The 25,342-nt window shown below is 55.9% G+C and overlaps 1 protein-coding gene and 1 non-coding gene across 2 annotated transcripts in view; both read left to right on the top strand.

The window, feature by feature from the left end:
* The first annotated feature begins 1,696 nt into the window (after nucleotides 1–1,696).
* Nucleotides 1,697–25,342, top strand: part of PADI2 (peptidyl arginine deiminase 2) — a 44,741-nt gene continuing 21,095 nt past the window's right edge. The window contains exons 1-5 of the mRNA XM_008694904.2: nucleotides 1,697–1,931; nucleotides 15,198–15,381; nucleotides 16,355–16,427; nucleotides 22,498–22,559; nucleotides 24,788–24,905. Coding sequence (XP_008693126.2) covers nucleotides 1,840–1,931; nucleotides 15,198–15,381; nucleotides 16,355–16,427; nucleotides 22,498–22,559; nucleotides 24,788–24,905 — 529 coding nt within the window. The 5' untranslated portion in view covers nucleotides 1,697–1,839. The remainder of the gene's footprint in view (nucleotides 1,932–15,197; nucleotides 15,382–16,354; nucleotides 16,428–22,497; nucleotides 22,560–24,787; nucleotides 24,906–25,342) is intronic.
* Nucleotides 9,262–9,388, top strand: LOC121099852. The gene has a single exon (XR_005831593.1). It is a non-coding gene; the product is annotated as a small nucleolar RNA SNORA72 (small nucleolar RNA).

Below are 25,342 nucleotides of genomic sequence, written 5' to 3'. Positions count from 1 at the left end.
CACTGTGCTAGGGTTTCCCACACATTATCTCATTCAATGCCATCCTCACATCTATGCTGAGCCATCAGTCATTCACAGATGACAAAAACAAGGCGCCAAACGGCAGGGTGAATTGTCCAGGGCTTCACGACGGCAGTCCCCACAAAGGAACTAGAACTTGGGTTTCTTTATCTATCAATTAAGAGTCACCGTTCCTTCTCTGCCCTTACCTGCTCTGCACCCCCCACCCCTTACCCCACGGCCACGCAAGTTCCAACCCTGGCTCTGCCACTCTCAGGAGCTGTGAGACTGCAGGCAAATTCCTTCACCTTTATGCGGCTTGCTTTCTTCATCTGTAAAGTGGCAGGGTTATTGGGAGGGTACAATGATCTAATTCCAATACATGAAAAGTGCCGCTGGAACAGAGCCTGGAGCACAAGAAGAATGCATTAAGGGCCTGCTGTCATTCCTTCCCTCCTGGCAATCACTGCCTCTTGCCTGACGTTATCACTGTCCTGCTCCCCGTCGTGACCTGCCAGGGCCCCGGTGGGGGTGCAGCATTCCTCCCCCCAACTCTGGGGCCCTAGTTCCTCAGTGGGTGAGATGAGGGTGTCATGCTCCATGATCCCCAGGAAGGGGGGACCCCTGGCATATGCCCAGTATCTGCCACATAGTAGGGGCTCAAAAGTAATTCCAGTTGATGGGTAACTAGACAAGAGCCCAGTTGGGGGGGACCCTACAAGTCAGCCTCCAGGTGCACAAGCTTTTTCCTCTTTGGCAGGTTGCTGCCCTTGAACTGTCTCCTGAGTCTCACTCCTATCAAAAGCTACCCCGCCCCCCCTCCAGCCCAACTCAGGCCTTCCCCTTTGTCCATCCACACTCCTCCCAGATCCTGGCTACCCGCGAGCAGTCGGGCTCGTCTCCATCTCCTAATTTGGGCCACCTCAAGAAGGCTGCTGGGGTCAGAGGCTGGTGTGTCTCAGCTCTGGGCACTTGTGAACCTCTGCCATCTCATTCAGGTGCACCCCCTCCCAGGGCTCCATTCCCCCAACAACACTACCCCCTTCTCAAACATGTACCCCCTCCAGCTGCCCCCTCCTTCTTGTAACCTCTGTCCACTCTGACCCCTTCTCGCTGAAGAAGCCACCCCGAGGCTCCCACTGCAACACCCAGCCAGCAATGCCTTGGCTTGGCATTCTGACACTGGGTTCCCCTGCCAACTGCTCCCCATTCTCCCTGATCCTTGGGGGTGGATGGATGTCGGCTTGTGTCTGGCTTCCTGGCTTTGCTCCCGCGACTCCCTCTTCTCCCTTCCCCTTAGTTTGCAAACGCCTCCTTTAGGAAGGCTCAGGTCCGGACCCCCACCCCCACCCCCAGCCGGGTTAGGTCGCCCACTCCCTCTGGGCTCCCACCACTTCCTGTCCTTGCCCCTATGACAGCCCCACAGCTGCATTATCCGCCCTGAAAAACTGGGGTCGCCCGGAGGGGAGACTGGCCCTGCGTCCTGGAGCCCAGTAGCTGGGAGCCCACTGAAGTATATTGAGTGAGTAAACCGACCGTGGAAAGGAGGAAATTGGCAACCGCTGACTTCACCCGGATTACAGGCCCGGGGATGGGGAAGGACGGTGTGCGCGGGCGCCAGTTGCGGGAAGCGTGGGGGCGTGGCCACGCTTGACGGACGGGCCCGCCGCCCGCTGCGATGAGGAGACCGACCGGCCGCCCCGCCCACCGGCCGTAGTTAAAGCGGAGAGCCGGGCCGCGGGGCACCGGGAGCGGGAGTGGGTTCACCTGCGGCAGGTGTTCCGGCAGGTGCCCCGGGCGGACCCCACCTGGACGAGCGAGGACCGGCGCTGCGGGAAGATGCTGCGGGAGCGGACCGTGCGGCTGCAGTACGGGAGCCGCGTGGAGGCGGTGTACGTGCTGGGCACCTACCTCTGGACGGATGTCTACAGGTAAGTGGGGCCACCGCGACGGCCCGAGACACCCCTCCCCGCGGCCCCAGAAATCCTGACACCCTCCTAGGATGTGGGGACGCAAGGGCCTTCCGCCAGCGCCTTCCTCCTCATCCTGAGGCCCTTGCATCCAGAAATCCTAAGAAACTCACCCAGAAACCTGACTGCCCCAAACTGACAGCCTCTCCGAAATCCTGTGGGAGACCCCCTCCCACACCCTGACACAGACCCAGCTCCCTCGTCACCCCTTTCCCAGAGGCCCTCCCCTGGACCCCAGTCTTCCCTTGGTCTGACCCTCTGCAGCCCCTCTCCCAGGACGACCTGGGAGACCCCTAGTCTTTCCCCTTGCTCTCCTCTCAGCACCTCCCTTCTCCCCCCTAGGCTCTCCCCTTCCTCTCAGACCCTTCTGACTCACCACCCACCTCAGATCAGCTGAGCTTCCTCCAGAATCTCCTGGGGGGAGGGGGGCTGGGGCCAGGCCAGAGGGGAGCTGCCCTGGGGCGGAATCTGGCCCTGGGGGTTTACTCAGGCTCCAATTTCACCCTGTGGGGGCTGCTGGTGGTTGCCTGTCCCCAGGCACTGGCTGTGAGCTCCATGTCCCTGAATGCCTTCCCCTGACTTCATCTTAGGGTTGGGGAGGACTTGGTTCTGCCAGGCTGGAGGGTGCAGAGGCGGGGTCTTCGGCAGAAAAGCATCCCTGACTCTGCACACTGTTCCCTCCCCCTCTTCTCTGGCCCACAAATTTTGGTGGGGGGCAGGATTTCTGAGACAGCAGGATAGAGGGTGGGGAAATTGAGGGCAGCCCCCTCCACACTGCCCCAGCCCCCAGGAAGCAGGCAAGTCCAGTGGTCCACCTCCTGTATTCTGTGGGGCATCCTTGCGAAGGTGTGGCTGGTGTGGGTGAAGGGGTGGAGAGGGTCCTGGCAGGATCATTCCATGAGCATTCTATCAGAACAGCCCTCTATTCCAAGTATGTGAAATGTTCCCCCTTGCTAGAGTAGGACGGGTCAGTGCTAACAGGAGGAAGCATGCAGGACTCTAACTAAGGTGGGACCCCATGCTGATAACCTTGGGCAGGTCCCCCAACCTCTCTGTGCCTTGAGCTGAGCTGGAGTGGCCAATGTGCCCTATTGCTCCCAAATCATTCTGTCATCTGGAGCACCCTGCCTCCCTCAGACCCTCCCCAAATCCCATCCCTGTGTCTTCCCATGCACCCTCCCCAGCCTATCCTCTCTGTCACCTCTGGTGACAGCCCTGCCCAGCCAGTCCCCTGCCACTTCTTCAGCAGGCACTGGCCATGCTTATACCATTAGGGCCCCAGCCTGCTTCTGTGAGGACAAAGGGCCCCATCACCATGCAGACCAGGGACCCTCTCTGCTCATCTGCCCCTGGCCTCAGTTGTCTACGTGGAAACCTCAAACGTGGTTTCTGAGGGTCATAACACAGCAAGGGAGTGTGGTCCAGGCGTCAGTGGCCTGGAAGAGCTCCCCTCTCTTCCCCACCCCCAATCCTAAACCGGGCACTGCCAGGGAGCGGGCGGGGAGCCAGTGCACTCAGGTCTCTAAGCCTCAGCTGTGCCTATAACCGCCTGTCTGTTCACTGGGACACTTTCGCTGCAGCCTGAAAGGCTGGCATGGTGCCTCCAGTGGGGGGATGGGGAGAAAAGAGGGGGCCATGCTGGGGCCTCCTGCCATCCCCTGTCCTGGCAGAGAGAGGCCCAGCCCCAGCTGGGGCAGTGTGTCAGGGAGGGGTGGACTCCTCATCCTCCCTCTGGCAGGGGGCAGAAGTGTGATGATGCCCTTTGTCCTTTCTCAAGAAAGTCGCCACTGCCACAATGACCCCCATCTCCCAGCCGCACATCACTTAAGACCTCACCACCCCCAAGAGTAGAAGCTTGGTCTAGACCAACACCGTCCAGCAGAAACAGCATGCCAGCCACAAAGACAGACACATGTGTATGTTTTCATTTCCTGGCAGCCACATTTTTTAGGATTTAAATAAAGAAGTGAAAATAATTTTCATAATATATATTTTTTAACACAAGAGATCCAAAATACTAGCATCCCAATATCTAATCAATATGAAAATGATTAAGGAGATAGTTTACATTGTCTTTTTCATACTAAGTCTTTGAAACCCAACATGTATCTTATCCTTAGGGCTTGTCTCAGTTCTGAGGCACTGACTCTCGGGGGCTCGATATCCACAGGTGGCAGGTTGCCATTGTGCTGAACGGCCAGGCTGGGGTTCCAACCCTCAGCGCTGGTGCATTTGGAGCCGGATAATCGTTTGTTGTGGGGGGCGGTCCTGTGCGTTGTAGAACGTTTAGCAGCGTCCCTGGCTTCTAACCCCCAGATGACCGTCGTAACCCCCCGCCACTGTGACAACCCAAAATGTCTCCAGATAATGCCAGCTGTCCCCTAGCAGGAGGACAAAAACACCTCCAGTGGAGAACCACTGATCTAGTGGAAGGGGGCCTCTTCCAGAACGAAGGAGATGGGGCTGTTACTGCTCGTGTCAGTGCTGGTATCCGTAGCGGTTAAGAGCTCATGTCAGTATTAATAATAGCAGGGATTTTAGTGAGCACTTGGAAACCAAATGCATTCTCTTGTATCTTCCTCGCCTCAGACTTTGGGGGTCATGCTGGGATCATCTCATTTGATAGATGAGGAAGCAAGGCTCAGAGAAGTGATGCCAGTTGCCCGATGTCACACAGGATTCGGGTCCGGGTCTGTCTGACTAAGAACCCGGGTTCTTAACCTCCACTCTATTCTGTGTGACTTTGAAACTAGCAGGTTGAACTTTCAAACTAGCAGGTTTCAACCCTGCACTTCCTACGGAGTCCTTCTGGACCCAGATACAAGTTCTGACTCTAGACCCCACATCATGCCCCCCCAGGGTCTCCAAGGAGACATCAAGGGGCAAGGCCTGGTGGACCCTGGGCCCAGTTAGTAAGGGAATGTGTTTGGACCCCTTACTTCCTGAGTAACTAAAGTGAGTGAACAGGTCTCAACACCGCCCCCTTCCCAAAGGGTTGGGCCCTCTTTCCCGAAATGCACACACGGCCCCCTTTCCCTGCAGACACACAGCGGGGGGGGGGGGGGGGTGTCTCACCTGTGGGTGAGGGGGCCACACAGGGGGCTCCTCACCAGACCCTATGGTTGACCCACCCTCTCCCAGCCACACTGGCCCCTTGGGATTAGATGCCCTGACCCAGGTGCATTCTGAGTGCTGGTCCCCAGGGAGCTGTAAGCAAATAAATGCCCAGAAAAAAGGAAGTAGGGATTTTTTTTTTTCCTTAGAGATTTACTTTGCAGTAGTTGTTAAAGGTACTTGCTGTTTCCTTCTCTCAGTCCCAAGCATCTTCTCGCAGATCTGGCACATGTACGCCTTGCCCACACCGTCTCCCCCGACAGTCCCTTCACCTGGCAGCTGCGTCCTCGCTGGGGCTGGCCCGGGTCCCCATCGGCTTCGGGCTTGAAGCTGCAGAGGGCACAGAGCGAGTGGCTTCCCCATGTTGGTTTCAACCTCCCTACCCACCTTTGGTTTCCCTGCGGAGACACCCCCGGAGCCGGGAGGGATCAGAGAAAGGGCAGCCTTGGAGTCAAGTAACGGGGTGATCACACTGTGCCTGACTGTCCCACTGACCCACAAACCGGGCTGTGAAGACAGCTTCTCCTCTCCCTCAGTTTATGCGTCTGTCCAGGGAGTGAGAGGTGTCCCCTTCTCTCTGGTGGAGAAAGGTCAGGATCCGCTTCCTAAAGTCTGTAGGAACTTCAGGGCACAGATGACATTAACAACGGTCTCTTGCCTCTGCAGAGCATTCTCCTAATTACATTTGATCTCACGATGAGATGGGAGGTGGGAGCGATCCCCCACCCCCTCCCCTGGGATACCCTAAGGCAGAGGCTGACCAGGGGTCCCAGGGCAGGAGTGCGGGCACAGTAAAATGCTGGGAAAACAGGGAGGGGTACCCCACCTTGGGGAAGAGCCTGGAGAATCAAAATTCACCATCTCACTCCCTGGACTCTTCTTAGACTTCCTCCCTGTTCTTGGTTGGTGTGAGTGTTTTAGAAAGTATCCTTAGGACAAAGACCAGGGATGGTGGTCTGCGATCCAGTTAGAAGCATTAGAGAAGTAGGGTGCCATGGTTCTCCCCGTCCCTGAGAGTGCCAGGCCCTGCCTCACTGATCCCACCTCCTGCCAACTACCCTGCACATACTCTACTCTGGCCACATTGGTTTTGTGGATGCTGTTACCTATTGACCACACCAAGCTCATTCGTGCCACAGGACCTTAGTATGTGCTGTTCCCTCTGCCTGGAGTACTACTCCCCAGACCTCTGCAAGCCTGACATTTCAACCATCAAGGCTTAACTCAGACATCACCTCCTCTGAGCAGCGTTCTTCACTACCCTTGTTTCGTGGTACCTCACCTCAAGCCTCAGGCACTCTCCACCCCCATGCTGTTTTTCCTCCTGCCGATCTTCTTTACTTAGTATTACTAACATTTATTCAACACTTATTCTGTGCCGACTGCCTTCCTAACACCTTCCATACTCATCTCACATGTATTTAATAATTTACATGTGTTTAAACCTCACAACAATTTTAGGAGTTAGGTACTGTGCCTGGCCCCCTTAGTTGGGGAAACTGAGATAAGGAACGTTTGTCCAAGTTGACGCAGCAGGCCTCTGACCGCTCTGCCAGGCTGCCTTCTGGGACTTAAGTTTCAGGCGTGGCCCCCCCCACACACACACCTACTGCCGTCCTTACTCCCCTATCCCTCCGGCCCTCAAGTCAATGAAGGGCTCCTCCATTGACTAAATGAATGGATGGATATGGCCAGTGATGCAGGTAGATTGGCCTGTCACTGGGCTGAGCTCTCCACCCCCAGCCTCAAGGGATGAGCGCTGCTGGACGGGCCAGTGGAAGGTCAAGGGCATGTGGCCGAGCTTGGCCAGAGCAGCACTTGCTCCTAAGAGAATGACAGGAGGAGGAATCAGGCCAGGTCAAGTGGCCTCATAAATTAGCATGGCACCCAACGCTCTCAACCCTAAAAAGGAGGTCTTGCCAGGAGCTGCTCCACGGCTCTGGTTTCAGGCTGGTCCCTGGGGGTGGCCAGGCTCTAAGGAAGACCTGGTACTCTGTGTGTCAAGCCCACAGCCCCTGGCATAGCTGGGGTCCCTGAGAGCCTTCCCCGCTTGCCCATAGGGCCCTGCATCAGGTTTGGAGCATGGTGGCAGGAACTCACCACTGCGTCACCCCCCCCCCCCCAGCTGGACCGGGACACCTGTTAGATGGGGGGTGGGAGGAGGCCAGTTTTCAGAGGCAGCTCTCCCTGCCCAGCCCTGCCAGGCTCCACAGCCAGGGGCTTTGACTGGCCCAAGCCTGCCTATCTTGGTCACTCACCCAAGCCTTTGGTGTCCCTTTTCTGGGCCTCTGACCCCACCTACAAAATAAGGAGAGGGCTCTAGAGGTTCCTTTGGGCTTCTCATTTGCTCCTCTCCCGAGCCAGGCCCGACGTTCCCGCATCCCCCACCGGAGGACCTTTCGGGAACACTATCACCTACAGGTCCTCCCCCAGGAAGGGAGCAGCCAGACCAGGAGCCCAGAGAGCTGGCGCTTACCTCACACTCTGCCATTACTGTCCCTGAGACTTGGGTCACGTGCTCGCTCTCTGCAGGTCTCAACACGCTCATCTGTAAAAGGGGATGATATTGATACAGACCTCGTGGGGTTTCAAAAGGATGGGCTGAGATCATGTGGGCCGAGGGCTTAGAACATGATAAATACTCACTAAGTCATTGTCATGACTTCGTATTGGGCTTATTGTAATATTATTAAAACAGTAATGAGCTTTGGCCTCAAACCGTCCGTAACACTCACGGGAGAGAAATGTTGAACAACATTTGTTTTGGGTGCTGTTTAAAGCACCAACAAAGGGGAGGGAGGAAGGAGTCCTGGCAGATAGGATCAGGGAAGACTTCCTGGAGGAGGTGGCAACCAAGCTGAAGGATGGACGGGGGTTCAGAGTGTGACCAGGACGTACCATGCGGGAACAAAGCTGCCTAGCAGGACAGTTGGGACACACGGGGGCAGAAAGGGCATAGACTCGGTGGCCTACAGTGCAAAGCTGGAGAGTCAGTGAGCTCCAATCAGGGCTTTGACTCCCAGGCTCAGGTGTTAGACTTTGTTACATAGGCAGTGGGGAGTTACTGAAGGTGTCTGGGAAGGGAATGACCACAGACTCGATTGTTTCTGCCCTAAGGAGAGGGGGCAGCTGGCAGCATCAGTGCCCAGTGAGAGAGGCGGCCGAGGTCACCAGGCAGGAAGGGGGCTGGCTGAAGATAGACGCATCCCCTGTACCCACCTCGGGGCTCCAGCCCCCTTCATGCCAAGCTGAGGCTTCGTCTTCCTCCCCTCGTCCCTGTCCTTGAGGGTGCTCGCCCTGGGCTTGTGTGCCAGGTTGGCACCTACGAACCCCCTCAGACTCCTGCAAAGACCCGCGGGCAGGATGTTGCACCCACAGTGCCAGGAGCTGGATTCACTGGGGGGGTGATCCCTGGCTGGTGTTAACGAGGCCCGGGACAGGTGGATAAGCTGAGAGGGCCAGACGCCAGCGAGGAACAGGCACGTCACGCCCTCGAGCCTGGGGCTGAGCGGGCACCCCAGGCCTGCGAGGCCAAGCCAGTGACCTCCCCACTGAGGGAGTGAAGAGCAGAGAGGCTGATCGGCTCCCCAGAGGCCATTCAGCGTTTGTGGGGCTGAGCGGACGGTAGATCACAAACCCATTTCCTTGGCTGGGCTCAGGATACATCCCTCGTCCACGTCCGACGCTGCGTTCCAGTCTTGCTCGAAGTTCCTTTGTCCGACAAAGGAACTGACCGGCCATCTCTCTCCATTCCGTCAGCCACCACCTTGTCCCACGCCACCATCATGACTCGCCCAGACAGCTGTGGTCACCCTCTCCCTGAGTCCCCCCACTTCCAGTGTTGCTCTCCTGAAATGCATTCCCCACTCTGCACCCTGGGTCATCTGTCTTTAGTGCACAAACAATCACGCCCCCCCCCCCAAGCCTTCAGTGCCCTCAGGGGGAAAGGCCAGCGCCTTGCCACAAGCGAGGTCCTCTCCTCCCACCACTTCCCTTCCCCCGCTCACAAGCTGCACCCACACTGATCTCCCTCCACTTCCCCCAACGTGCTGGGCTAACGTCCACCTCGGCCCCCACCCAGGCTGCCCATGCTGCTTGGAAATCTCTGCTCCTCTTCCTCCTCTCTTGGTTCCGTTCGCTGGTTCTCAAACTGCGGTCCCTGGACCAGTAGCAGCAGCAGCAGGAGCTGGGAACTTGTTAGAAACGCAGTTTCCAGCCTACACACTGGCGATGTTAAGACCATGCCAGTGTCGCCAGGCCCTGGTCCTTCCCCAGGTCTGGTTTTATAAATGCCGGGGATAAACCAAGTCTGATTTATGTCACGCCTCTTCTGTGGGAAGTGCCTATGATTCTGGGTGTCTAGTCAACCTCAAGAAATGACTGCACATTTGGTGTCATAACTGCTGAAGATAACGGTTGTTAATTTACCAGTAAGTGAATTATAAAACTAAGAAAAGAAAGAAACACAGTTTCTTTCCACAATGTAATACGTACAGCAAGTCATAATGTTGGACACTTGAAAATATATATAAAGGTATTTGTCGATTGCTCCTCCACAAAGTGGGGGAAGAAAAAGAAATGTCATCCATGTTTCTCAGGCTCCACCCCAGATCAGCTAAGTCAGAGATGGGATGGCCCGACAACCTGTGTTTTAACAGGCCCTTCAGATAATGCTGATGTACACTCCAAATTTAAGATCCACTGGTCTAGTTAATTCTTGCTGTCTTTGGAGTATAGAGTTAGACCCCAGTTCCGATGCCCCTTCCTCCAGGAAGCCCTCCTTTTTTTTTTAAGATTTTATTTATTTATTCGACAGAGATAGAGACAGCCAGTGAGAGAGGGAACACAAGCAGGGGGAGTGGGAGAGGAAGAAGCAGGCTCATAGCGGAGAAGCCTGATGTGGGGCTCGATCCCAGAATGCTGGGATCACGCCCTGAGCTGAAGGCAGATGCTTAACAGCTGTGCCACCCAGGTGCCCCCAGGAAGCCCTCCTTGACCTACAGGCCAGGGCTTCATGGCACCCCATACTTCTCTGTTAGAGCCATTCTCACCACCAAAGCCACATCACCAGCTGTGTAACCCACTGAAAGTTTGTCTTCCACTAGGACATGGGCTCCGTGGGCCCAGGGAACATGTTCTCTCTTTTGCTTCTCTACCCCCAGCGCCTACATCTGCCCTTGGCACATAGTAAGTCCTCGGTCAATACGTGTTGAGGGCGTGAGTGACCACCTAAGCAAGCCCTGCCCTTCCAGCCCTTTCTTCAGCACACACCCAGACTTCCTGTGAGCCTGGCCTGGGCCAGGGGCTGAGACAGAAAGAAAAGACAACCTCCACCTTCAAAGACAAGGGAAAGAGACACAGATGGAGACAAATGGATTGAGCTGGGTCTTTAAGGAGGGATGGTCAGTTGCCCGGCAGAGAAGTCCGGGAAAGGAAGGGTGGAAGGACCTGCATTTGCAAAGTGCACAGTGAGCTGGGACAGTGCAGCCTTCAGAGGCTGGAGAGACGAGCTGAGACTCAGTGGCTGAATGTCACTGGTTGGGTCCCAGCTTTTACTGTACCAGCTCACACTCAGGAGCCACTGAGTATTTTCAAGCGGCCGAGTAACCTGATTTCATTTTTTTTAATCCCTCTGGTAATACAGGTAGGGAAACCTAGAAAGGTGCATTCCATCATTCACTTATTCCCAAAGTATATATGGAGCATGGCCCTGTCCTGGGCACCAGGGTGCGATGGTCGGCAGAACAGATGTGGTCCCGGGGCCTGGCAGCCTGTCCTGGGCACGCTACCTTCAGCCTCCATCCCGTAAGCAGGAGGTCCGGGCCACCACCAATACCCCCACTCTCTCCCCTGATACCACCCTGGGCCCCTCCCTGCGGCCTCCAGGGACAGTCGAGGTGCCCACAGCCCCTGGTTCTCGGGTTTCTGGGGGATGAGTTCTGAGAGGTTCTTCCTGGGGAGGGAGGCAGCTGGCAGGATCCGCAGAGGACAATGGGTGCCTTTGTTGCTTCTGCCAGAGCCGCTCCAAGAATAGCTGTTTGCTCAGCTCAGAGCAGGGCTGGTGCTGGGGTAGGAGGGTGTGGGGCCGGGCGTTAACCCCCTGAGCCTCTGGGGCCTCCTCCAGTTTCTCACCGGCCCAGAGGAACGAAGGAAGCATCGCTTAGAGCCGCTATTGTCAGAGTCGGGTCCTAAAACTCATCCTGCCCTATGAGTTTGTCAAGCATTCTTTCTCCTAAATAGAGCTGCATGCAGAAACCCAATGTATAAAACCAGATGAAATCTCTGTGGCTCTGCTTAAAGTGGAGCGGGGACCCAGCCGGGAGATCCCCAGCTCCTCCGTGCCTCCCTCCTCACCCCAGTCCAGGGCTGGCCCCCTCTGTGCTGCCCGGATGCCAGCCGCCACCCCTACCTGGTGTCACGCTCCCATGTCACACTTGGTGAAACAGAGGGAAAGCGCCTTGCCCCGGGCCATCCAGCAAGCTGATGGTCAAAGCTGGGACTAGAGGCATGTTTCCCTGACCTGAGCCCACCCCCCAGTGCTCAAACTCATGATTTTTACCAAAACCATATTCCACCTGTAGTATTAATAACTTAACATTTTCTTTACAACAACTCATATTTTATTACTCTATTTTTTAAAGATTTTCTTTATTTATTTGAGACAGCACGAGTGCAGAGAGCCCAAGCAGGGAGGGGTGGGGGAAGAAGGGCAGAGGGAGAGGGAGAAGCAGATTCCCTACTGGGCGGGGAGCCCGACGCGGGACTCGATCCCAGGACCCTCAGATCATGACCTGAGCCGAAGGCAGACGGTTAAATGACTGAGCCACCCAGGTGCCCCTATTATTTTATTTAAATGGAGATCTTATGGGGCGTCTGGCTGGCTCAGCTAGTAGAGCCTGTGACTCTCGATCTCAAGGTCATGGGTTTAAGCCCCACGTTGGGCATGGAGCCTACTTTAAAAAATAAATAAATGGAGGGGCGCCTGGGTGGCGCAGTCATTAAGCGTCTGCCTTCGGCTCAGGGCGTGATCCTGGAGTTCTTGGATCGAGCCCCACATCAGGCTCCTCCGCTACGAGCCTGCTTCTTCCTCTCCCACCTCCCCTGCTGTGTTCCCTCTCTCGCTGGCTGTCTCTTTGTGTCAAATAAATAAATAAAATCTTTTAAAAAATAAATAAATAAGTGGAGATCTTATATCATTACTGTAAGTGGAAATCCTTTATTAATTGCCGTAAAAAGATGACACATTTAATAAATACATAAAGCTTTTCGATCGTGCATCCATGTGCCACCTAACAGCGTCTGACACGCGGGCCCTGTGGGCAATGCCCCCAGGCATTTCTAAGAGGCTCGCCTCTGTCCTGCTCAGCTCTGCCCTCCTGGCTGGGGCGTGTGTGGTGTGCCCAGCCCTCCGCTGCACCCTGGAGGAGGAGGGATGGAAGAGGCCAGACCCTGCCCTCAGGGGCTCGCAGTGCAGAGGAGGACAGGCACCCCATGGCAACACCCTGAGACAAAGGGCAGCCCCTGCCTGATGAGGGACGAGGGAAGAAGCCTGTGGGACAGCAGGGGTGAGTGGGTGTTTTCCAGAGCAGCAATGGACGCTGAGACAGTGTGAGGAACGCACTCCAGGCTCTCTCAGTGACTCAGTGGCAAAACTGGGGTCAAACCCACATCTTATGCAAAAGTACCCCCAATCCAGGGTTTCTGCTGAGCCTCTGCTCCTCCCACTGATGGGTATGGACAGGTGGCAGCAGACCACTGCTGACAAGTGTCCAGGTTCCGATCAGCCCAGTGGCCCTGTGAGGGGCTGAGGAACTTAGAAGGGGGCAGATGGACAAGAAACAGGGTGGCCCTGGAACTTCCTTCCCAAGCTCCTCTCCCAGACCCAGGCGTGGACCGCCGGACCCTTGCCTGCGCTCTCCGGCAGTGCCCCCCAGACCAGTGGCCTTCACCAGCAGCCCCTGCAGTCAGTGGCCTGGGTCATCACAGAGACCCTGCGTGACTCACAGTCACGGCCTCGGCCCCCGCAGGGCTCTCACCACCAGGCCGCACTGCTGAATGTCTAGCCCAGTGGTTCTCAGAGTGTAGGCCTGGGCCAGCATCACCACCCGTTCCTGGAAATGGTAGAAATGCCAATTCTCAGTCCCCACTCCAGACCTGCTGGATCTGAAACTCTGAGGAGGGGCCCGGCAACGTGCGTGTAGACCAGCCTTCCAGGTAATGCGGCTGAGCTCTGAGAACCACTGGTGTAAACCTCTCATCCAGCCCCCTGGCCACTGCTCACGTCTTAGCTGCCCCCGCCAAGCCTCCGCTCTGCCAGCCAGACTCTCCAGGGAAAGGACCCACGAAATCTCTAGTCTTCAAAAAAAAAAAAAAAAAAAAAAAAAACCTGGAGATTTAGAGTGCACGCCCGGACGACTGATGCCTAACCACAGTGGAAAACTATTCTGGAACCCAGGAGCGCCAGGCCCTCAGAAGAACAGATGTGGCTTTGAGGCAGACACTTGTACATACGTCTTAGTCCCAAATCCCATGAGAATCCCACCTAAATCCCTCTGAGCCCTCTTTAGCCTCTGGGAACCTTCAGACCGGGGGCTGGATTTAGCAAAACTGTCCACCCTAAGCACCTTCCTCCCCCAGTCTCCCCGTCCTTCCTGTCACCTCGCCTTAAACCAGTGTCTTAGGCAGTTACAAACTACCGTGGGCTGAGTGGCTTAAACAAAGAAGTGAATTTCTCACCCTCCTGGAGGCTGGAAGTCCGAGATCAGGGGGCCAGCACAGTCGGGTTGGGGTGGGAGCCCTTCCTGGCCCGCAGACGGCTGCTTTCTCACTGTGAGCTCACATGGGCTTCCTGGGAGTGCGGGAGAAAGATCTCTCTTCCCCTTCCTATAAGGGCACCAGTCCTGTCAGATGGGACCTGGTGCTTATGACTTCATTCAACTCTATCTTCTGAAAGCCCTCTCTTCAAATGCAATCACGTTGGGCGGGGGTCAGGGCTTCGGCATGTGACTTTGGGGACACACAGACATGCATATAGCAACCAGATCAAACCAGTCCATTTCCTGCCCTGAAATCTTCATGGCTTTTCAAGAATTTCAAGGGTACTAGGATGCCTGGGTGGCTTGTCAGTTAAGCACCTGCCTTCAGCTCAGGTCATGATCCCAGGGTCCTGGGATCCAGTCCCACATCAGGCTCCTTGCTCAGCGGGGAGCCTGCTTCTCCCTCTGCCTGCTGCTCCCCCTGCTTGTGCTCTCTCTCTCTCTCTCTCTGACAAATAAATAAATAAAATCTTAAAAAGCGGGGGGGGGGGCCACCTGGGTGGCTCATTCGGTTAATCGCCTGCCTTTGGCTCAGGTCATGATCCCAGGGTCTTGGGATCAAGCCCCGCATCAGACTCCTTGCTCAGTGGGGGGCCTGCTGCTTCCTTTCCCCCTGCTCACGCTCTCTCTCTCTCTCTCTCTCTATCTCTCTCTCAAATAAATAAATGCAACCTTTGAAAAAAAAAAAAGAATTCCGAAGGTATCACTCTTTAATAGAAAACCACTCCGGAACCCCTAGGAATGGCTCTCAGAGGAGGGAGCTCCGAGCTGGGAGAGAAAGTGTGGCGGGAGGGAGGGATCTTTGTGACCGAGCCAGCCCACCTCTGCCCCTTGAGGACCCAAGTCCCAGGCTCCTTCCCTGGGCAAACCCAGCGCTTTCACACCTGCCTCGTGCCCTTCAGCCAAGTTCTGCCTGCGGTTCGCACACCGGATCAGGGGTGGGCGCTGCCTTGGGAGCGAATTCATTTCTTGGTCTGGGCCTCAGTACCTGCACCCTTAGGACCCCACATGGCGGCCCATCAGAAGCACGAGGAAGCCTGTTAAGAATTCAGATCCCCAGGCCCCGCCCCCCCCCGAACATTCTGGCTCAGTGGGTACAAGACTCTGTATTTTACCAAGTGCCCTCCCCACTACTGGGTGATTGTAGTGCAGCTGGGCCCTTGGGGGTCCCCCAGACCTGACCACCCAGGAGGTCCCTTGCAGCCCCGCCCCTCCAGGGGTCTTTTTTGGAAGTCCCTTATCCCACCTGCCCTGGGATCTCCCCCACTCCATGACCCACTCTCCTCTCTCCATACAGTGCGGCCCCCGCCGAGGCCCAGACCTTCAGCCTGAAGCACTCAGAGCGCGTGCGGGTGGAGGTGGTGCATGACGGGCAGGTCGAGGAGGTGGCCACCAACGGCAAACAGCGCTGGCTTCTGTCGCCCAGCACCACGCTGCGCGTCACCATGAGCCAGGCGAGCACCGAGGCCAGCAGTGACAAGGTATCCTGGCTGGGGAGGTCCTCCGAGGGCAGCGGGAGCCCGGGGCCGAGCTAGAGCAGCGCCGTCCGACACAAACAGAATGCGAGCCACACTTGTCATTGCCACGTTCCTAGTGGCCACACTGAAAGAACAGAAACAGGTGGGCTCTGTTTTAGCAGTGTATTTTCCTTAACTCCTGAGATCAACATGTTGTTATTTTGACATGATACCAATATAAAGAAAAACAATTCATACGCGAGCATAGGTTCCTTCTCGTACCAAGTCTCGGTCACACTTAGAGCACATCTCAGATCAGATTGGCCACGTGTGTGGGCGCAGGACCCACCTGGGGCTGGTGGCTGCTAGACTGCAGGCTCGGGGCCAGACCGTGGCATGAAGGCTTCGTGGAAGGTTCAAGCTGTGGGCTGCTGAGTGATATATCAGAATCACCGGGAGTTACGGCCCCAAACGTCCTTGGACTCCTCCCGTGTTAAACGGGGTGCGAGTGCCCGTGCTGCAGGGCCAATTGCCCAAGCGGTGAGGCTGAGACCAGACGTCTCTTCGCTGGTTCTCTAATTATGAACTTCCCCACGCGCCCCGTGGCAGTGACGGCACTGGGCATTATTCAAAGAAAACACCTCAGCCCCGCCCCCTGGTTGCTTAGCAGGAGCGTGTCATACACCATGGCAGATACTGGGGGGGGGAGGGGGCGAGGGGGCAGGCAGCAGAATGCACCAGGGGTCATAGGTAAGCAGTCAGCACCCTGCATGCCCTCTCAGAGGAGGGGAGCCCCCTATCTGTTGGATAATTTGAGAGAAGCAGCCCACCAACCCAGGAATGCTTCCTGGAGGAGAGGGTTTGGATGTTTGGGGAGAATTGGCTTAACAGGCTGCAAGGGGTGAGTCAGGGAGGGTGGTCACTGCAGATTTTGCTGCCTGTGATCTGTGATCTCTGCTCTTCTCTCCCTCCCAATGCACCACCCCTCCCTGCCAAGGTCACCGTCAACTACTACGAGGAGGAGGGGAATATGCCCATTGACCAGGCTGGGCTCTTCCTCACGGCCATTGGTAAGTTGGTGTGGCTGCGGCCTGGGTGCTTTCCTCCCCAGGGGCTGACACTGCTGCCCTTCTCAGCAGCACTTGGCCTATTTCCAAGGCTGCTGACCTGGCACTCGGAGCTTCCTCTGAATAATGCAGGACGAGAAGTAATGCCACACGTGCCCAGGCCCTTCTGTCCTGGGGTGAGGGATGTCCTGGGTGGAGGCATACCCGGGTCTGCCAGCACCTCGCCCCCAGTGTCAGCATCCCCACCCCAGGCTCTGTGGGCCACTGAAAAGAAAGAGCAAAGTCTGTTCCTCCCCTTCCTCTCCCCTGCAGCCTGGAGAAGAGCTTGCCTTCCCTTCTGAGGGAAGTGGCCTGTCTGCTCTGTCCCTGACAGTCCCAGCTACCCCCTCGCCCTCCCTAGACCCCGCCCTGGGAACACAGACGGGCAGCCCGGTTCCTTAACTCACCTAGTCCAAGCCTTTCATTTGGCATTGAGGACAAGGAGGCCCAGAGAGGTTAGGAAACTTGTTCAAAGTCACACAGCAATTTCCTGGCAGGTTGGGCCCGGAGTTCAGGATGATTCCCCTCCCAGGGTCTTCCCATCTGCGCAGTACTCCCCTGCCTGGGTGCCAGGGCTCGTGGGGTGCGGTCTTCCGCAGCCACTCGACTCTCCTGCAGGTGACGTGTTACTTTTATATCTTCTTTTTAATTTTAATTACATGATGTTTAAGGGTCATTCTGTCTGTCCAACCTTAATTTTGCATTGATAGAGCTGTCACACAGTGGGGGGAGAGAACTACCAGCTACTGAGACTCGCTGTGTGCTGAGTGCTTAAAAATAGAGAAAATGTCTTTCATTTATTCAACACCTACTCTGTGTCCTGGACGGTGCTGGGTGCTTTGAGGAGGAGAAGGAGAAACACCTGACCTTTCTTGAGCACCTACAGACTGCCAAGCTCCCATCCTTTACGGTCACGCTCTCAATCTACCCTCCACCTACACCCAGGATAGACAAGGGGTCTCAGAACTTCCCCCAGAAAACCACTAATTCCTACATCGGCACCATCTTCTCCAGCCGCCAAAGCAGGCTCAACAGCAACGCGCCTCTTCCTCGCAGCTTCCTCTCCAGTAGGCTTGTGTGCTGGTCACCCTGACCCTCTTTCTGCACCGGGGGAGTGCCCAGCCTTGGGGTGGGGTCCCCGGGATACCCTCAGGGGGCCCTGGGACATGGGCACCAAAGCCTCCCCAGTTGCAGTGGAGGGCTGGCCGGCCCCTCGCATGCACACACGGCCCCCAGGGCGTCTCAGATGACCGGCCCTGAGGAAACCTGATCCCACAGACACGGGACACCTGAGGATGGAAGCAGGAAGGGCAGTGGCCAGAAGGCCTGTCCAGTGAGGCTGGTCCCAGAGGGCTGACACCACCATGAGCGAGACTTCCCCCAAAGCCAGGCAGACAGGATAGATGGCAAAACAGCGCCCTGTGAGGAGGCGGGACTGGACTCCCTCTCTCGTCTGAAGGACTGTGGGGCTTGTGCTCGAGGGAGCAGCAGGGCTGAGACCCAGAAGACACTAACTGTGCTTCCGGATAGTCCGGTTCCGTGGACCAGTAGAATGCCCACCGACACCCCCCCCCCAATAGTAACCCTGACAATGTTGATGCTTGGCCAAAAAGAAAAATATATAGAAATATTTTTATATTTATATATATATTATTTATTATGTAAGTATAAATAAAAGAAGTTGCCAACAGCTATCACCATCATTCTCACATTTTCACACCTAAAAAGCAGGCAGAGGAATCATTCCAGAATAAAAGACAGGCATTTACATTGCAGAAAAAACGTCTTGTGGAAACCTCACCCACTGAACTTACATTACCCATTCCACCAGGGACCCTGGTGGAAGTTGGTTCCCCTTAGGACCCACTGGTCTGTCTGACCCTCCGGGTCTTGTCTTCCTCAGGCATCTACCCCAGGGGCCCTGAGCCCCAGGTCCTGAGTAATCCTCGCCTCTTCATACGGAGGGCACCTCAGAGGCGGGAACACCCCGAAAGTCCCCAGATGGTGGGGCTGCCCTCCCAGGGACATATCGGAGTCCATCCCACCCTGGTTCTGCCCTGAGCTCACGCTGAGCAGAAACAGCCCAGGCTGTGGAAGAGACATCAGTTAGTCTCGTTTCAGGCTCTGCCCCTCCAGCCTCATTGTGACCGTCGCTGCCCTGAGCCCCAGGTCCCTCATCTGCACGGAGGGATTCCCCGCACCCGCGTGCACGATGCTCACAGGAATCCGATGGGAGGGTGTGTGCATGGGGTGGACACTCCGTTAATATACATTCTTCTCTCCGTTCCGCTTGGAGATGCTAGCCACGTTTTCCCTCTGCCTGGGCAAAGCTGAGAACCCCATTGTCTGTCCGTCTTCCTCCTGGGATTTAGAAACAAACCCATGGTGCCCTTGGCCAAACTAGGCCCTGGGGCTTGGCTCTCAGTCCTGCCAAGGACGTGCTGTGTGACCTTGCCAAGTAGCCCACCCCTCGGGACCTCATTTTCTTCCAGCTGCAAAATGAAGGCTTTGAGCCCATAGGTCCCTCACGGCCTTCAAGACTCCTTCCCCGTGAAGGGGAGGGCTTACCCGCTTTGCTGTGGTCCTGGCAACAGGAGCAGGACGTGAGTCTTGAGAATTCTTAGCATCATCCTAAGGACCTCATTTCTTGTGCCCCCTCCCCAGGCCCTGGGATAATTGCCCTAGTTGGCCGTGGGGGAGAAAGTCCTTCCTCCCCACCACACCCCAAGCCGCCCAGTTACATAAGTAGTCTCGGCACCCTGCCACGGCCCACGGGGGCCAGCGTCCTGCCAAAATGCTTCTGCCTCTGTGTCAAGCCTGAAGCCTCAGTGTCTAGGTTCTCAGGGCAGACTACCTTGAACTCAATCCCACTGACATTTCCCATAAATCTGCCCCACACCCCAGGTGCCACCTGACACCTTGGGGCTATTCTGGGGAGCTGAGGTAGGATTCGGAGCCTCTGGGAAATGTCGTCTGGAGCCCGGGTGTCCTCCCCTCCTCCCCTGCAGGGAAGACAGAGCTATCTCGGGAGGGCAGAGCTCTGGGTGGGTCATGACAGCCCTGTTCTCTGTTCCTACAAGGATCATCCCCTCGAAATCGAGTTAAATTGGACGTTGGAGGGAACTTGGAAGGGGAGACGCCCTGGAGGTTGGGAAATGGGTGATAAGAGAGCCTGATGTTGTAATGCCTGAATTTTCTAACAGGAAGTCAGTGAAACTTGTCTGAAGTTAATAAATAGAGGAAAAGCAATAAGCGTATGACTTAGTATTATGGAGACTGCCTCGGGCAGGTGAGAGGATGCGATGGACAGGAACTGTTATATTTTAGAAGCTGTTTGGTGCTATTTGAGGTTTTGGGTTTTTTGTTTGGTTTTGTTTTGTTTTTTGGTGGGTTGGTGTTTTTTTTTTTTTTTTTTGCATTTTGTACAAATATTACATCAATAAAATTTTTATTTTTTAAATTTTTTGAAGATTTTATCTACTTGAGAGAGAGAGAGTGAGCGAGAGAGAGAGAGAAGGAAGAGGGGAAAGGGCAGGGGGAGAGGGAGAAACAGACTCCCCACTGAGCAAAGAGTCCAATGTGGGGCTTGATCCCAGGACTCCAGGATCATGACCTGAGCTGAAGGCAGACGCTTAACCAACTGAGCCACCCGGGCGCCCCTACATGGAAAAAAATTTTTAATTTAAGGAATTTATCATGAAGTAAAGCACAGTTAAGTGCATCATAATTTCTCTCCTGTGACCCACTGTGTTCATGGACTCACCCACAGCCGTGGTGTGGTGCCCCTTGACCTAGAGACGAAAGTCCCAGGGCTGCCAGGGTGGGGATATGGCCAGCTCCTCTGGAAAGGGCCTTAAGGGGAGTAAGTCTTGGGTCTTTGAAGGAGGACTTGGGTTTTAGAAACAGCCCAAGGTGGAGATCGGCCTGAGTTGGTGGAGAGGAAACAGTCCAAGGCCAGGGGTCTGGAGTCAGAGGCCCAAGCGGGACGCCTAGCTCTGCACTCTCTAGGGACTTTGAGGTCACTTCCCTGCAGGGTCCCTCGGTCTCCTCATCTGTGTGGTGAGGGTGGCTGGGTGGGTGATAATTCCTCCCCGCTGGTATGATTGAGGGGAGAACACACAGTGGGAGGTGCTCTGCCCCCAGCAAAGGGAACTGCACACACAGAAGAGATTGTTATCTGCAAAAGCAAAGACAGGGGTTCCTTAGGGAGCCCGGGTCTGTGGCTGGTTCCCAGGAGAGGCTTCAGGAAGCCAACCTCCCTGAAAGGCAGCATTCACTGGGGAGTGTCCAGTTGGAAAGTTCACAAAGGTCTGGAAGCCAAAATCAATACTGTTCCTCCATCTGAGACTTCAGTCTCTTTCACAGCAGCTGGTGGTACCCGCTTCCCTACTTTGTGCCTAGAACCCTTACCCTGCACCAGCGTCCAGGTTATCAGTCCAATTCACTGACAGGTGATGTCTCCAAGGCTGGGTTTGCTCACCTCTACAGTGGCAATAATAATGTTTATCTCCCAGGACTGGGGACTCCAGGGCGGGCAGTGTTCCCTGAATGCCTACCGCTGGGTCCCCATGTCTCGTAGTGGATGCTCAATGGTGATTTGCCGAGCAGATGGACTCAGTGAAGAAGCTCACTAGTCATGCCCTACGGCACCCGACTGACAGCAGGGCTGCAGGGGCTGGGACACTGGGGTGCTGCCTCTCCCAAGGACCAAGCACCCTGAGAGTTTCCCCCATCCCGCCTCCTTCTAGATCCAAAGAAGCCACATTCAGGGAATCGGGCTGTGAGCAAAGAGAGGACTTGAGTATTATCCCCAGGGTGAGCCGCCTCAGGAAGGGTGACATCAGTGGCCTTCCTGTGCCAGGACCCTCCTCCCCACCCGGTCCAGGGAGAGAGCACGCCTGCCAAGGGGACAGACCAGGAATGCATTCACTCCCACCCAGCTCCTGCCTTGGTCCAAGTCATGCTCCACGTGAGGCCGAGCCCACGGGACAGTTCCAAGACCTGGACCCGGCTCATACCATTGTGTGACACTCCCATCGCCTCGGGACAACCCCCCTGCTCTGCCCTGCCCTGTTAGTCTCTAACCAGGGGGCCATCTGGCCTACCAAGGGACATTCGGCAATATCTGGAGATATTTTGGTTGTCGCAGTTGGGGGCTATTACTGGCATCTGGCAGGTAGAGGCCAGGGATGCTATTAAACATCCTCCAGTGCAGGAAGGGAAACTAGCTCAGAGAGGCTGTCCAACCTGCCCGAAGTCACACAGCTTGTAAGCAGAAAAGCAGGGTTCAAACCCTGCACTAACACTAAATCTTGGCTCCTTCACCACCCCACACAGTTTCCATGAATCCTGTCCCCAGGACAGGCCTAGGGATACCAAATGCCCCTTCCCCAGCAGAAGGAATAAACAGGGACCCCTGCCTGGATCCTCATATCTGATAGCCTGGCTTTCTCAGGCACCCCCAGATCCAGAGGGGTTGGAGACCCAGCTTCCCACCCAAAGTAAAACCCTGGTGGGAGGCAGGAGTTCTAGAAGAGATCACACCCAAACGCGTGTGTGCGCACCACCAAGACAGACTGAGAAAGGCAGCCAGGAACTCCTATGAAAGTTTTCAAAATATGAGCTTTCAGGTCAGGCCAAACGCAGTGTGTGCCCCAGTTCTGCTAATGCTGCCTGTTCACACGGGGCCGTGACTTGACATCTCTGAGCCAAGGCTCCTAGATCTGTCCAGTGATGCTCATCCCGCCCACCCCCCCAGAACCGCCTGCAGAACTACAAAGTGTGGGGAGATCCCCGCCCTACCTAATCGCCCCTCCCCAGTCTGTCAGTTGTGAGGTTGGCACGGCATCTGCTCACGTCCTTCATCGGGCAGCGGGGTGTTGGGGCAGGGGGTGGCATAAGATGACAGCCAGGCCCTCCCCTTCCAGGGACCAAGCGAACGTGTGCGTCGCACCCTAACCGCACAGGTCTTCCTCCCGGCCCCGCCCCACCCTGTCTGGCAGGCTCCACCACTCACCCGTGTGTCTGTCCCCAGAGATCTCCCTGGACGTGGATGCAGACCGGGACGGCGTGGTGGAGAAGAACAACCCAAGAAAGGTACCGAGCTACCAGGGCACACGGCCCTGGACTGGGGGCCTCCCGGGGAGGTGGGGCAGAGCCCCAGGATGGATGCTGCAGACAGCCGTGGTCCTCCCCACAAGTAGACAGCTCTCCTTTTACAGATAAGGAGACTGAGGCCCAAGGCAGGCTCCCACACACAGCACGCCCATCAGAGCCCACAGAGGGGCCAAGCGCTTTATAGCAGCCGCTGTAAAGCACCTGCCCGAGTCTGTTCCCCACCCACAGGCTGGGCCCCCCAGTTCCTAGAGCTGTTGGAAAACATCAAGCGTTTGCTCTTCTTACTTTGCCTTGTCTTTAATTTTAAAACTGAATGAGGGGAACCCTCGGGAGCAGAAGGCTGCATGAATCATTCTCAGTTCAAGGCATGTTATTTTTAAGGGTGCGCCCACAACCCCTCTCTTGTTTCATTCATTCATTCATTCATTCATCATTCCTTCATTGGTTCATCTATTCATTCATTTATCCCCTCTTATGCTGCATTCCACACTCCCATTCTGCTCCCCCACAAAGCACCGTTTCAAGGGGGTTGGTGCGTTCCTTTCTGTTCTCATGATTCTTGCAAAACACACAGCGTGGTCGGTGCACATGTATCTTTAACTTGCGTAGAAAGCATTGTGTTCTCCGGCACCTTCTGCCGCGTCCTTTGCCCTGGAGCCAGTTTTTAAGCTCGCTTGGTTTTGCTCTGTGTCCGTGCAAAGTTGCGTCTCTGCCATTTTCTGGCCTTCTGTATCACTTAACGTTGGTTGATGCTGCTGGCTTATGTTACTTTCTTAATAACAACCTAAAGCCTGTTTTAAATTCCATGTAGATGGATACTTGAAAAAGTTAAATGAACACAGCCCAGAGAGAAGCCTGGGTCCTGGCAGCCAGCCCCAGACTCTCTGTACCCGAGACGGGGGGCCTCACGCCTGCTGGGGAACCCCATCTCCCCGGCTCCTCTGTGGGACTCTGCCTTCCGGAGGCTGCCGGCTGCAAGGACACGCCGGGTCTGTGTCCGTGGCCAGGCCACATGACAGTAGGCTCCACGGAGGCCTCGGTGGCAGCCAGCTCCCCCTGAGGAGCTCGGCAGCCTTGGTGAAGTCACTCAATCCCCGGGGGCCTGAACTTTCTCAGACTCGATCTGGGCCTGTGAAGGTTCCACTTGTCCCATAAGGATTTATTGCTCTAGCTCAGACCCCGGGGCTGCGGAAGGAAGGAGAGGAAGGCGGCCGCTGCGCTCGGGGAGTTCGCGGCCCAGGGCGGGGCGGGGGGGGGCACATTAAACAGAGTGACATGGGTGACCATCTCATCACAATTTTCCCAAGGTTGCCCCCAGAAAGAACGTGTACGGTGCCCTCAATGTAACCCCAGGGCAGCCGTTCAGGGCTGTAGACTCAGAAAACCTTCCGGGAAGAAGGGATGGTCATGCTGTGACCACAGGAGGAGTGGGGTTGGTCAGGTGGGGGGAGACAGGACAGCGCCAGGAGCACGGGACCTGTGAGGGCACTGGCCTGAGAGCCGGGAGTCCACATAGGGGGAGCAGAGCGAGCCAGAGGGAAGGGGGTAACGGATGGAGAGCGGGCCGGTCCTACCCGGCCTTGCAGCCCGCAGTCAGGGATTGGGGCTTTATCCTAACTCAACAGGGAGCCCCGGACAGGGCTTAAAGCAGGAAAAGCAACATGATCTGGTTGGAGCTCGTTCTATTATGGCCCTGGCCGCAGAGGAGAGAATAGATCGCCTTGCAGGTCCCATTTGGAGCACTCAGCATGTCTGGAAACAGCTGGGTGTCTGTCCATCCAGGCGTCTCCCCCGATCCCCTCTGGGGACTCCAGAGCCTGTCGATCCCCTCTGGGGACTCCAGAGCCTGTCGTAGAATGCATGCCTGCTCATTCCTCCAGCTGCCCTCGGTCTCCCTGCCTCCACCCCTTGCAGGCACAGGCACGCCAGGCTCGAGGTTCATAAATGCCCATTTGATTTTCCAATCTCTGTGTCTCTGTCTGCCACCGTCTCCCTCCTGAGCTTGCCTCTGGTGCTCACACTGAGCCTGTCCGGGCATCAGATGTGGGGTTCGCATATGCCAAGTCACCCCTGCCCCAATGCGTGGTGGCTGCCCTTTATTCTCATCCTGGGGCTGTCTCTTCGGCGTCCTGTGGGGTCTACAGTGGAGCTGGGAATCAGCCAGAAGGTAGACAAGAAGGCACTGACCCCTCTCCCCGCCAATGCAGGCATCCTGGACCTGGGGCCCTGCGGGCCAGGGGGCCATCCTGCTGGTGAACTGTGACCGAGACACACCCTGGCTGCCCAAGGAGGACTTGAAGGATGAGAAGGTCTACAGCAAGGAAGGTGCCAATGGGACCCACCCTCAGGGTTGGGGGGAAGGAGGAGCAATGGAAACACTCATGCTCAGACGTGAGCTGGGCCAAGACTGGCAGGAGTGACCTCGCATCTCCTGGGGATTGTGGGCCCAAATATCCACTCTTGGGGTACCTGGGTAGCTGAGTCAGTTAAGCATCCAACTCTTGATTTCAGCTCAGGTCATGATCTCAGGGTTGTGAGATCAAGCCCCATGTCCGGCTCCTTGCTGGACGTGAAGTTTGCTTAAGATTCTCTCCCTCTCCCTCTGTGCCTCCCTGCTCTGCTCTCTCTCTCTCTCTCTCTCTCAAAAAAAGGAAAAAAAAGATCCATTCTTGCTAAAAAACAGAAGAAAAAACTATTAATGCAGTTCAATTGGAACCACGGTTTTATAACAGGAGTTACATGGACACCAACACATAGGGAAA

The sequence above is a fragment of the Ursus maritimus genome, unplaced genomic scaffold (genome assembly GCF_017311325.1).
Source record: "Ursus maritimus isolate PB19 unplaced genomic scaffold, ASM1731132v1 scaffold_32, whole genome shotgun sequence".
NCBI lineage: Eukaryota > Metazoa > Chordata > Mammalia > Carnivora > Ursidae > Ursus > Ursus maritimus.
Note: the sequence above shows the minus strand (reverse complement) of the source record. Positions and strands in the feature narration are given on the sequence as shown.